Below are 14,403 nucleotides of genomic sequence, written 5' to 3'. Positions count from 1 at the left end.
CGAACAGACGTGCACCAATGCGCATACGTGTGCGCCGATCGCGGAGAGCGTGCACAGTAACGCTGCCTTGGTGCCCAGTGGCCTTTAAAAGGGGCTCCTACTGTTCAGTCCTTTGCTGTTTGATCTGCAGCTTATCCTGTGACCTGATCCTGAATCTGCACCTGATCTCATACTGACCCGGCTCGCCGCTGTCTCCACTCCTGACATTTGGCTTCCTTGACCCTGCTCTGTTTATCTGTCTGCCTGATCTTCCGTTGCCAAAACCTGAACTCTGACCATCCCTTGCCTGCTGTTTCGGTCTGAACTGATCCACTGTGTATTACCTGGCTTGTCTGACCCTGCTCCTGCCTGCCGTCTGCCCCCCGCGTGCGCTTGTTGCTCCCTGGCGCACCAGTATCCAGCTGACCTGCATCCTGCTGACCTGCATCCGCGGACCTGTATCCTCAGCACTCCAGCCGGCTCCAGCCTCTCCTAGTGGTCATCATATCCAGTCTCAGAGAACTCAGCAGGCACTCATACCTCACTGTGCTCCTACGGTCACTGTCCCAACTCCAGTGACCCTGGAACCAGGGCTGTACGAGAGGTCTCCCTCTGCATGTCAGGCTCACCTCCAAGGTACGTGTCAGTGACGCTTCTTTGCTTGTGACAGTTCTTATATAACTGAGGGCGGGGCCACCCTGTGACATACCCGGGTGACCCCGCCCCCTCTTACGCCACGGGACTTCCCTATGGCTTTCCCGTGGTGTCAGAGGGGGGCCAGCCACCCGTTTACGTAACCAGGTGGCCCTGCTCCCCTCTGACGCCACGAGAAAGCTATAGGGAAGTTCCGTGGCATCAGAGGGGGTGGGGTCATGCGGGTACATCACAGGGTGGCCCCGCCCTCAGTTATATAAGAACTGTCACAAACAAAGAAGCGTTACACGGCGGAAGCCTCCCATTGAGGCGGATCGGTCACGGTCGAGAAAAAGATGAATGGGGCTTCTTTTTTTTTTAATAAAGGACTTGTCCCCAAGCTGTGTCTTGTCATTTTTAACATTTTGACACTTTTTTTGTGAAATGGTAGGGGTTAAAGGGGGCTTCCAGATTCCGATAAGACCCCCACCCGCAGACCCCCACAACCATCGGGCAAGGGTTGTGGGGATGAGGCCCTTGTCCCCATCATCATGGGGACAAGGTGCTTTGGGGGGGCTACCCCAAAGCACCCTCCCCATGTTGAGGGCATGTGGCCTGGTACGGTTCAGGAGGGGGGGCGCTCTCTCGTCCCCCCTCTTTTCCTGCGGTCTGCCAGGTTGCGTGCTCGCATAAGGGTCTGGTATGGATTTTGGGGGGCCTCCTACGCCATTTTTAAAAAAATTTTGGCGCAGGATTCCCTTAATTTCCATATCAGACCCGAAGGGCCTGGTATGGGTTTTAGGGGGACTTCCATGCATTTTTTTTTTAAAACTTTGGTTCGGGGTTCCCCTTAATATTCATACCAGACCCTAAGGGCCTGGTAATGGACTGGGGGGGATCCCATGCTATTTTTTTCAATGAGTTTTATCTTTATTGCCAAGACCCGACAATTCATTACAGCTGCGATCAGTTTTGAATGACAATTTTTCCTTTAGAAATGTCATTTTGCTGTGGCACGGTTCTAAACACGGGAAAAATGTGCCACTTTACAGGCATACTATAGACACCCCCCAGGCACAATATTTAAAGGAATATTTAATTTTTAATTGTTTCACTTTAAGCATTAAAAAAATTACTGCTCCCGAAAAAACGGCCGTTTTGAAAAAAAATGTTTTCACTGATACATGTCGCCTGGGGCAGGACCCAGGTCTCGAAACACTTTTTATGACAATAACTTGCACATAAGCCTTTAAAATGAACACTTTTGAGTTTTCATGTTAGTGTCCCATAGACTTTAATGGTGTTCCGGTGACTTTCGAATTTGCCCTGAACGTTCACCAAAGTTCGGCTTGAACTTATGCTCGGGCCGAACCATTCGACCATCCCTATTAGTAAACAGATGGAAAAGTATATATTTTTTTACTTGTTTTAAACCTTTTTTTTACATTTCTTCAACAACATCTTGGTTCCTTGCCTAGGCAAATTATGTCATGCTTCCCAGGAGTCCTTAGGAGAGGAGGAGGGGTTTTCTCAGCTGATCTCTCCTGTATTCATGCTTGAGCTAAGGTCAGATGGATTCCAGGAAGTAAGGAATTAAATGCTACATCTATCATTTGCCCTTACTGAAGATGGCCATGGCCAGAAATGCTACGGGGGGGGGGCATTTTTCAAAGTGATTTTTCCACAAAATAAAGCATGGAGACATGGATGGATGGGGGAGTTTGCTTTAAATACTGAAAATGAATTAAATAGCGTTTTCAGTTTGTGGTGCTCAGATACAGTGAAGATCTCTTTTAAATTGCCCCCTTAAAAGACATCCTTGGCATCACATCAATCGTAAAAACATCTTTACACCCGGTTTCCAGGTATTGCATGATAATATCACATAGCTCCACCCCCAACAGTTTTCATCACGCACCTCATAACTTCCTTATGGGTAAATAAAAAAGCTTCAAAGCTTCATTCTTTTTTTTTTTCTTTTTTTCTTTGCTTATCCCCAGCAGCTTCTTTGCAGCCACTTCCTATCTGCATTAACTCCAGCTAGGGCTGGGACAAAGGTTGAGGGGCAGAAGGGGCACTGCTCTATAAATATACTATCTATATACTACTCCGTATAGTAGCATGCCTGATGAAGGGGTCCTGCATGGCCTTGAAATGTTGCACTGACACTGAACTGTGAATTGATCACTTCAATAAATGTGTAGACTTATGTTTGTAACGGATCCCTGTCACGCTCCGCTTGAGTGCTTCCATCAGTACACTGCTTCCTCCAGTCTGGACTTTCAGATATCAGATATTACAGCCTATATATTGTAAGAACCAGGCGAGACTAGCTCAGTTACAAAACTTCAACATGGAATTATTTATTGGACAAACTCACACAAATATATACACCAGGAGGACACCCCCCCCTTCTGATCATATTACTCAGAAACAGAATTAACATAGCTTATTAACTAATCATTTAAACAGCCTAGGTGACTTAGAGGTATGACCTTTCAGGACAGACTTGCCGTCTTTTAGCTCAGAAGACACAACACACATTATCATAAATATAAACACTGGACACCTTTAGGCTCTGTTCACACCTAGGCGTTTCGTTTTCAGGCAGAAAGTCGCACAATTTTTGCTGCAATTTTGCCGCGATTTTGCACAGGTCAAAGGGTCACCAATGAAAAATGCAAAAAATGCCTGTAATCTACCAAAAAAGAAGCTCCTGTACATTTTGTGTGCTTCAGGCGTTTTGCTTCAGATGACAAAAACGCTCAGATGTGAACAGGGGCCATTGAAATGAATGGGATTTGTCTTGTTGGGCGTTTTTTTTTGTTGGGTTTTTAGAGCTGAGGCTTACAGCAGAAAAAGCCCAAAAACGCCTAGATGGGAACAGAGCCTAACATAATAGCAGGAACTCCCAGAATTAGCAGACTGTCAATTAATATGTATAGTTCAAATAAACCAGGAACAGTCTTTGTATATTTCCTGGGAGATATTGTGGATAAATTTTACTGTTCCATTTTAAGTAATCCAAGCCACATACTTAATGTCCGTTATTTTCTTTTTCACCCTGGCGCCTAATAGACACAGGGTTACTTAGACAAGTAGGTGCATGGAGAGCTGAAACAAGGGTTTCCCAACCTCTCCAAGGGATTCTGGGTTCCACCAGCCCCGCGCCCAAAGTGACTCCCGTCACAATGTTAAAGACTATTAAAGATCAATGGTGTGCAGGTGACATACATTCTCTAGGGTGACAACACAGGAGCAGAATTGGTGGATGAGGCAGAGAGTTGTCCAGGCCACCAGAACTAGTTTCCCTATTGGAAGATTTCCCCTCTATTCCTATTCTGTTGGGAACCTGGTTATAACCGTTAACAGGACAAATAGAGAAGGTGAATATAATTAATGGAGACGCAGACAGCAATAAAAACCAGATGGGGCAGCAGTTACACTTTAACCACTTCAAAACTGGGCATTTTCACCCCCTTCTTGTCCAGGCCAATTTTCAGCTTTCAGCGCTGTCACACTTTGAATTACAATTGCGTGGTCATGCAACACTGTACTCATATGACATTTTTATTATTTTTTTTTTTACACAAATTGAGCTTTTCTTTTGGTGGTATTTAATCACTTCTTTAATCACTTTTTACTTTCTGCTATAAAACATATCCAATACAAAAATGTAAAAAATCAAATGTCTTCATCAGTTTAGGCCAATTTGTATTCTGCTACATATTTTGGTAAAAAAAAATCCCACTGTCACTGTATAAAGGACACTGGCAGGGAAGGGGTTAACATCAGGGACGATCAAAGGGTTAAGTGTGCTCCTAGGGAGTGCTTTCTAACTTTGGGGGTGGATACTGTTACTGGAGGAAAACAGAGATCTCCATTTCCCCCTCTGACAAAACGGTGGTCTGCCTCGTTTACGAAGGTAGACCACCGTTCTGCCTCTCTCCAAATGATCGCGGGGTGCCCAGCGGACATCACGTCCGCCGGACACGCTGATTGGCTCCCGCTGTGTCCAACAGTGAGAGCGGGTCACCGGGGGGTGCGGGCACACGACTCAGACCTAGAAGAAGCAAACAACGTACAGGTACATTGTTTCACACAGCCGGGCTGCCCTGCCGCAGTATATGTGCGGTGGGCGATCCGGAAGCAGTTAAAATAATGATTTTTTTAGTTTCTGTTATAACATTTTGCAAATTAATCTTTCTCAATGAATTTTGTCCAAAATGCATACTTCTACATTTCTTTGGTGAAAATAACCCAATCCGTGTATATTTTTTAGCCTGTAGGAAAGTTATAAAGTCCACAAACCATGGTATATATCTGAAAATTGATCAATCCAGATGTAATGATGGCCTATCTCATTTCTTGAGGCCCAAAAATGCCAGGACAGTACAAATATCCCCCAAATTACCCCTTTTTGAAAAATAAGACAGTCCAAGGTATTTAGTAAGAGGCATAGCAAGTTTTTTGAAGTTGTATTTTTTTGGTCACAGTTTTTAACCACTTGCTTACTGGGCACTTAAATCCCCCTCCTGCCCAGACCAATTTTCAGCGCTGACGCATTTTGAATGACAATTGCGCGGTCATACAACACTGTACCCAAATGAAATTTGTATCATTTTTTCCCCACAAATAGAGCTTTCTTTTGGTGGTATTTAATCACAGCTGGGATTTTTATTTTTTGCTAAACAAACAAAAAAAGATGGAAAATTTTGAAAAAAAAAATCATGTTTCATAGTTTGTTATAAAATTTTGCAAACAGGTAATTTTTCTCCTTCATTGATATGCGCTGATGAGGCGGCACTGATAGGCACAGTTAAGGCGGCATTGATAGGCACAGATAAGGCGGTACTGATGGGCACAGATAAGGCGGTACTGATGGGCACAGATCAGGCGGCACTGATGGGCCCTGATCGGTGGCACGGATGGGCGGCACTGATGGGCACTGATGGGCGGCACTGATGGGCACTTATAGGTGACACCGATGGGCACTGATAGGTGGCACTGATGTGCAGCACTGTTGTTGAGGCACTGATTGTGGGCACTGATAGGTGGCACTGTGGGCACTGATGGGTGGCACTGTGGGCACTGGTAGGTGGCACTGCTGCCTATTGCTAGGTGGCACTGGCAGGGGGCACAGGTGGGCACTGAGGATCTTTAGCAGCTTGCCGTGATCGGGACTAATGTCCCTCTCACAGCCGCCGGTGATCAGCTTTTTTTTTCCTCCTCACGCTGTCAGCGCGAGGAGAAAAAATAGCCGATTACCAGCTCTGTTGACATCACATGATCAGCTGTCATTGGCTGACAGCTGATCAGGTGTTTAGGGGTCGGGATCGACCCCTTACTTCGATCTGTGACCAGGCGAGTCTCAAAGACTCGCTTAACAAAGAGCGCGCTGCGCGTGCCCTGCGCGCGCCCTGCAGGGCGCGCGCAGGCTGCTCGTGCACGGGACAACGTCAATAGACGTAGTCCCGGCAAAGCAGGTCTGCGCTGTAGCCGTCATTCGGCTATAGCGTGGATCTCAAGTGGTTAAAAAATTTTTATTTCACAAGAAAAACTCCCCAATAATTTTTTACATACTGTCACCAGTGCACCAGTGCAGTACAGCATCATCATAGAACTGGTAGGACTCATTCACACCTAGTGCATTAAACTACATTGATTTAAGATGATCAACACAGGCTTAACACAAAGACACAACAAATACTATTGCTTGTCTACATGCTCTGTTCACACTAAAACATTGTGCTAGTGTGCGATGGGGAAAAATGTAGACATGCTATATTTGTTTTCTGCAAATTGGAATAGTTACAATGCGTGTCAATGCATCTCAATGTGCCACTGTTCTAAAGAGTGACTGAAAAGTTTAAAAAGGAAGGGGAAATTGGCAAGCACTGCAATGCATTTAAATACAGCATACCAACAAACACACATTTGGTGCACAGAATACCGCATGGTGTCATTGAGCCCCAAGGAAAAAAGCATTTTGCAACAGTCTTCTTTTCCTGTGGCCTTATATGAACCCAGATAAAATAATAACTATCCATGAAGAATGGAAGGGATGAATAGCGGAGACAATGGTGGAGTAGAGCTCTACAAGGGAGGTTAACCAGTAACTTGCTATTGTCTTCTGCTGTATGATGGGAGGGGTCTCCAGCTGGTCTGTTAGGAAATAGGAAACTGGGAGCAGTTAGTGAAGGGATTGTAGTATTGTCACTGGGAGTCCTCGGGATGTGAACTGCCTGAGAAGAGGACATTGAAGGTTTACAGAGGACACTGTGCCGGGAACAGCCATGTCACCTTATTGGGGCGTTTTCCTGGTGATCATAGTGTGTGGCGCAGACACTGGACCATTGCAAGGTAAGCGTGGTGGTCAACCCAATACTTTTCACAAGAACTATAGGTTATGGGGCACGAGGTGCTTTGCAATATCTGCCTACACCTCATCTAGAGCAGTCTTTCATAAACTTTTTAACATGGAGAAACCTTTGAAATAACTTTCACGTCTTAGGGAACCCCTGCCAAAAATTACTAAATCTACAGCTACATTAGTGTAATGCTTACTGTGAAAAATGCTTCCTACATTTGTGGTCATTAGGAAGAATCCCCAGTTTATAGATAGATAAAAAGATTATCAGTATCAGTGGTTACTCATCTGAGAGGTAAAAACTGCTCATTGCTCACGGAAACCTCTAACTACCTCTGGAGGAACCTTAGAGTTTCATGTAACCCTTAAGAAAGGCTGGTCGTGAGGGTCCTTAGGTGGGAGATTTGAGATGACTGGAGGCATGTAACACAGTTTAGTGCTTTTTCATTTTTACTCAAGCCATTTTATCTATCTAACTTTAGAACATAAGAAAGAGGGACACCTTGGGAAGGGGGATAAAGTGCAGTAAAAATGGATGTGGCAACAGTGAGCTAAATATTGGGCATGGCTTAAAGCAGGGGTCTCCAAACTTTCTAAAGAGAGGACCGGTTTACTGTCCATCAGACTTGAGGGGGGCCGAACAGTGGCCAGTTGAAGTGAAAATGCCCCAGTGTCAGTGGAAGTAGACAACGTCTCAGGCTTGGTGATCAGTGGGAGTAAAAAAATTGTATAGCACCTGTGGTCAGTAGGAAGAGGAATAGTGCCCCATCGTTGGTGTCAGTGAGAGGAATAGTGCCCCCTTGTTGGTGACATTGGGAGGAATAGTGCCCCATCATTAGTGTCAGTGGGAGGAATAGTGGTCCATTTTTGACGTCAGTGGGAGAAATAGTGCCCCATTCTTGGTGTTGTTGGGAGGAATAGTGCCCCATCATTGGTGTCAGTGGGAGGAACAGTGCCCCATCATTGTGTTAGTGGGAGGAATAGTGCCCCACTGTTGGTGTGGGTGGGAGGAATAGTGCCCCATTATTGGTGTGGGTGGGAGGAATAGTGCTCCGTCATTGGTGTCAGTGGGAGGAATTGTGCCCCGTCGTTGGTGTCAGTGGGAGGAATAGTGCCCCATCATTTGTGTCAGTGGGAGAAATAGTGCCCCATTGTTGATGTGGGTGGGAGGAATAGTGACCCATTATTGGTGTCAGTGGGAGAAATAGTGCCCCATTGTTGATGTGGGTGGGAGGAATAGTGCCCCATTATTGGTGTCAGTGAAAGGAATAATCCCCTATCACTGGTATCAGTTGAAAGAATAGGGCTTCATCATTGGTGTCAGTGGAAGGAATAGGGCTTCTTCATTGGTGTAAGTGCAAAGAATGATCCCCATCATTGGTATCTGTGGTAGGACTAGTGCCTTGTGTCAGTGTGAAGAACAGTGCTCCAAGGGCTGCATTTAGGCAAGCAAAGGGCCACATTCGGCCCACAGGCCCCAGTTTGGAGACCACTGGCCTAAAGGGTCCAAATAACAAGAGACGTCAGCACTGGAAATGAGTACTGTGAGGCAGGTGATCACTGCGCTTGATGTATTGTTATGTACCTGGCATAGGAGCCTGATAAGACAAGGATGGCCTCTCTTACACCACCAGTCCAGGGCCCCTGATAGAGTGGACAGGCAGCACAAGGTCAGGTTTAAAGCCAGGGTCAATATTAGACTAGCAGATCTAGAGCAAGAGGACCAGAAGGAAGCGTGATCGTGGAGCAAGCTAAGGTCGGTACAGACAGATGGCAAGAGCAGGTCAGGACCAGCCAGGTCGATATTAGGAGGCCCATCAGAAAATACTAGACACAGATTTACAGGTATTGCTGAAGGCAAATCAGCATTGGCCATGTTGCAGCTATCCAATGAAAATAGACCGCATGGCACTAAGAATAGCAAAGTGTGTTTGCGCACACCGCCGCCTATATTTTTATGTACACTTTCGCACACAAGCCAACATGCGCTTACACACAGATGCTCAACAGACATGCCATCTCCCATACTGGTGTAACCTTCCTGACACAGTGTTTGCATAGAGTTACTGTTGGGTGCTGGAATGAGGATTCCAGTACCCAGAAGAAGAACATGTCCAAGATCCATGGGATTCCTGGCTCTTGGTCAAATGCCAGGACAGTACCACAGCATCTAGGACAGTTGGAAGGTATGATGTGCCCACAATATGAGGTTTTCCAGGATGGTGTACAGAGTTAAGGAGTTACCCAAAGTATGTGAAGTACAGGGCAGAGTACAGAGTTAAAGTGATACTAAAAACACACTGTATAATTTACATTCTCCCTTCTGTTTCTGTATGTGGATAGTGGCACTGTTCTAAACATCTAAGTACCTTTTTTCCTATTCGATATACAGCTGTCAGAAGACCCAGCTCTTTCCCAGCCTGTCTGCAGGGAAACATAAGCAAGAGGAGCTTCTAGTCCTCTGCTGCTGGTCACATGTTCAAAATGAAAAAATAGCCTTTGGAATACAGAGTAAAAATAAATAATATTAACAAACGTTTTTAAATTGTCATACAAATATATATTTGAAATCAAATCTTTATTATTTTGTGGAAATAATATAGTGTGGGTGGATTTCTGCCAGTCACAGGCGGTGTGACACATCTCTCCAGCCTGTGTCTTAGAATAAGAGGGAGGTGAAGCCTCCATTATTCTGCATTTAATATCCCGATCCCATTGTGTTTAGCTGGTTAGTGGGCATGGAGGAGGAGGGAAGGAGTGGGCTGTCATTTACCACTGTGTATACGTCCACATATGTGACTCCATGGTCACATGGGCTGCTCAGATGTGATAGGGAGGAAATGCTCAGCATAGAAACACACTGAAAACTAAGCATGTGCAGAGTTGTCACCACAGTTACAAAATCTCTAGCTGAATTGGGGACATGAACAGAAGGGGGAGATAGAGAGCAGCAAGATCAACCAGGTTTTTTGCAGAATACAGAAAATGAATCTCATAGTGACTGAGTGAGTATGAACAGCATGTAATACATTATTTATTGGTATTTTTTTTATGATGTGGGTTTAGTGATATTTTAAGGACCAGTCTAAATAATTAGTTATACAGAACAACACACAATTAAGGAGCAGGTCACAGTATGTGATGTAAAGGATGCCATACTGAGTTAAGAAAAAGGCTACAACTGTATTTTTATTTAAAGTGTTTGTTACACCAACACTTCATATTCTTGATATGCGCCTGCTGTACCATGTACTTGTATGAGAAAGTCTCCTGTTCTCTTTGTATTGCTTCCTTTGTGTGAAATCCTTCGTGTTCCTACCAGTCCCTCTGCTTTCCTTTTAAAAACTGACCACACTTAGGAGGAGAGCTCAGTGTGGTCAATTCTCTAGCTGTGCTGAGAACTCAGCCTGCTCTCCTCCTATGATCAGACTTGTCCTGACACAGCCACCCCCCAACCCTACAGCTTTTCCCTGGGAAGATCAGTGACTGCTGTTTCTCCTCCCCCCAGCTCTTATGCAGCTTAGAAAAGAGGGAATGTGTCACTAATAAGAAAGTGATAAAAGGTACTTCTATTTTTTATATCTATACACAAATGTTTTGCATTTCTTTTCTATTTTAAACTGAATATGTTGTTTTATAAGGTGATCGTTTACAATCACTTTAACCTCTTGCCGACCACGTGGAAAAGGAAAGGTGGGCTCTAACACCCAGCCACTGCAAATGTGAGTCCGTGGTGGCCAGAGCTCGTGTGCTGAGAACACGCTTGCTACGCACTGCACTCTCAGCACTCGGACTGAGCTGTCCTGACAGCTCTTGGTCATTGCTTTGGATCAGGAGCCAGTGGATGGGCTACAGTCTATCTGACCACTGTGGGAGCCAATCACAATGGGCACATGGTAGAGAAACTGGAGTTCAGCTTTTGGAAAGCAGTGTGTGTAGAAGGCTATCATTAATGACCTGTCCTGAAAATGGAAGTATTGCAGAATGAATATCTCCATTTCCTCCCAAACCCAAACTAGTATGTAAATCCTCCAACCTAGAGGCTAAAGCATTGAAGTCAAAGACTGCCAGGCAACTAGCATTATCAGGAGCGCAACAATGGCAACCATCTTGTTTCTCTCAATGGGGTTGATTTACTAAAGGCAAATAGACTGTGCACTCTGCAAGTATAGTTGCTCCAGAGCTTAGTAAATGAGCAGAAGCTCTGCTGACTTCCATCATCCAATCATGTGCAAGCATAAATGCTGTTTTTTTATTTTCCTGGCACAGGTTTGCGTATTCTTTGCAAAGTAAAGCTTTACCTCATTTACTAAGAATTGGAGCAACTGCACTTGCAGAGTGCACAGCCTATTTGCCCTTAATAAATCAACCCCAATATATCTTCTTTATTGAGAGTTGAGCCATAAAGCAAAAGGCCTGTGTAAAAAGAATACAATGGAAGCTGCAACTTTTCTGTATCAAGATGAGTCCTATTTCCAGGCAGCAAAGCTGAAGCTCATCTAATAAACAAAAAACAACCCCTGAAGATGGTAAAGAAGGTGTAGTGCCCAAAGAAGCACAGGTTGCCAGACGGGTTCTGAAGAGTAGGACCGATGGTTGCCTGATGTATACTGGATGCAGCAGGATACACAGCTGGGCAGGAGTCTCTAAGAACCTCAGAAGTACTTGGCAGTAGTGCACACAGGAGACTGTAGTGAAAGCTAGGCCAGGGGTCAAACACGGTGGATCCGTCAGGAGCAGAGGCAGGTGGCAAAACAGGAACTAACCGAGGTCATACACAGGAAGGCAAGCCAGGAATAAATAGCAAAGTCTGTAATGCAAGCCGGAGTCATATACTGGAGACAGCAGCAGAGTCGGTAGAACAAGCCAGGGGCCAAAGCCAGGAGAGGAGGAGATCAGACAGGTCAGAGGCAAGCCGGGTCACAACAGGAAAAAAGGGCTCAGGAACACAGGAAGGCTGACCACCATCCAGCAATTTGTGAAAGGAGCTGCTCTCCTTATATATGCCAGTTGATATTGGAAATCAGCATGCTTTACGTGTGCCGATGCACCGTCGCGCACGCAGATTTGCCATATCATGCCGTTCGCTAATGCGCATGTGTGCAGTAGCGAGACCGTATTGGATGTTGGCATATTTGCCAAATCTTCTCGTAATTCTTCACTGTCACACATATTCTTTGCAAAATGAAGCTTTACCTCATTTACTAAATTCTGGAGCAACTGCACTAGCGGAGTGCAATTGCACTTTGCAAAGTGCACAGTCTATTTGGCTTTAGTAAATCAACCCCATTGTGTCCAAAGTCACATGACAAGTTACACAAGGGTGAATGGAACCTTAAACACAGGGTCTATGAATACCAAGTCTGTGTCCTGTACTGTATGATTAACATATCCTTTGTTACATCCCAATGTGGCTTATCTCATGCAGCCACTTCCTGTATATTTGCACTCCAGCGATGGTTGTATGGAATTTCTCACAATAGGTTTTCTGATGGTGACAACAGTGGACCATTTCTGTCTGTGTAATGTGTGTTGAAACAGCTGGTTGTAGGCTCCAATGGCAGCCTATGGGACAGGGTACCAACCCCAGAGCACAATTGAGAGACAGAGGACAGAGCGTTGTCACCCTATAACAGGAAGTGCCTGAACAATTACCTGTGTGGCAGGATAAATAGGGGTTATTACAATCAAAGCTGCAGTATTAAATATGTGGAAGTTGCTTTGAAATGAATAAACATGTTAAAGCTGAGATTGGGTATACATGTTGTTTAATGCACAAAACCACATTGCTTTAACATGTTATGTGAATGGGGCTTTAATAAAATGAATTGTTGAAGTTCCCAATAGATATTGAGGCCCGAAGTATGGCTTTGAATGATATTCCATTGCAGTGGGTAGAGAATTTCAAGTATTTAGGATTTGTAATCTCCCGCCAAGCCTCTGAATTTATCTCCTTGAATTTGACCCCGATCCAAGGAGACATTGGGTCAATGTTGAAAGTGTGGATGTCTCTACCATTATCCCTACTGGGATGCATTATTCTTTTAAAAATGAAAATCATACCAAAATTGATGTACCTTTTTAGACACTCTCCTCAGTGGCTCACTGTCTCCTTTTTTACAAGATTAAATTAACTCTTTTCATCATTCTTTTGGAGATCAAAGAACCCCAGGTATAAATTAACCACCCTCATGCGCCCTTGCGACCAGGGTATTTTAGCTTTTCCGGCTCTAAATAAATACTTTTTAGCCACTCAGTTGGTCACGGTCGCATGGTGGCTGAGCCCAGATTTATCAAACTCCTCTACTAGGTTGGAAGCAGCAGTGGTAGGTTCTATAGAAGCTCTTAAGGTACTTGTATTTAGGGGTCGCAGGGCATCCTACCAGTTGACCGCTTCAATGCTCAACACTATTCGTGCTTGGGAGGCTGGCCTTAGATATGAGCATTATCCTAAGGACTTGATGTCTCTAAATGCCCCTCTATGGCTTAATCCTACTCTTCCTCAATTTTGTAAATTACCAGAGCCTATTGCTTGGACTAAGTATAATATTAAATTACTCTCTCGGGTGGTCACTGATGGGAAACTGTCTACTTTCTCTACACTTGCCTCAATTTTTAACTTGCCTAGTTCCCATCAGCTTTCCCATACTTTTCATGCCCAGTTTCCACAAGATAGTTTAATGATTACACAATCTACTCTAGAATCAGTACTTAGGTCTGAATGTCTGGAGAAGCCCACCTCGAGACTGTATTCTCATCTCACCTTAATTTCCCTTCTGCCATTAGAGGGTCTTAGAGCTAGGTGGACACGAGACATACTGGATCTGGACAGGGAAGATTGGAGAAGTGTGTGGGATTTCCCTCTGCGATCCCTGGTATCCTTGAGAGATCGCATGATCCAATTTAAATTGGTACATAGAGCATATATCACGCCACACAGACTTCAAAAGATAAATCCTGTGTGCTCTTTTGAGTGTTGGAGGTGTGGAGCCATTCAGGAGGATTTCATATACATCTTCTGGACCTGTCCATATCTACCGTATATACTCAAGTATAAGCTGATCCAAACATAAGCCGAGGTACCTAATTTTACCACAAAAACTGGGAAAACTTATTGACTCGAGTATAAGCCTAGGGTGGGAAATGCAGCAGCTGCCGTAAGTGGAAAAGAGGGTCAACAATGCCCATCTGCAGCCTTACTGTGCCCTTTGGCAGCCTCACTGTGCCATCTTCATGCCCCACTGATCCATCTGCATGCCTTACTGTGCCATCTGCATGCCTCACTGTGCCATCCTCATGCCCCACTGTGCCATCCTCATGCCCCACTGTGCCATCTTCATGCCCCACTGTGCCATCTGTATGCCTCACTGTGCCATCTGCATGCCTCACTGTGCCATCTCCAGCCTCATGTACCTGATCTA

The 14,403-nt window shown here is 44.9% G+C and overlaps 1 protein-coding gene across 3 annotated transcripts in view; it reads left to right on the top strand.

Annotated features, from left to right (window-relative positions):
• Positions 1-14,403, top strand: part of ROBO4 (roundabout guidance receptor 4) — a 161,887-nt gene that overhangs the window by 16,127 nt on the left and 131,357 nt on the right. The window contains exon 1 of one of the 3 annotated variants that reach the window (XM_073603237.1): positions 6,777-6,975. The exons of the other annotated variants lie outside the window; for them this stretch is intronic. Within the exon in view, the coding sequence (XP_073459338.1) occupies positions 6,909-6,975 (67 nt within the window). The 5' untranslated portion in view covers positions 6,777-6,908. Of the gene's footprint in view, positions 1-6,776; positions 6,976-14,403 lie in introns of those variants that run through there. 3 annotated transcript variants of the gene reach the window in all.

Source organism: Aquarana catesbeiana, linkage group LG10 (assembly GCF_042186555.1).
Source record: "Aquarana catesbeiana isolate 2022-GZ linkage group LG10, ASM4218655v1, whole genome shotgun sequence".
In the NCBI taxonomy this organism is placed as follows: domain Eukaryota; kingdom Metazoa; phylum Chordata; class Amphibia; order Anura; family Ranidae; genus Aquarana; species Aquarana catesbeiana.
This window is presented reverse-complemented; position numbering and strand designations above follow the sequence as displayed.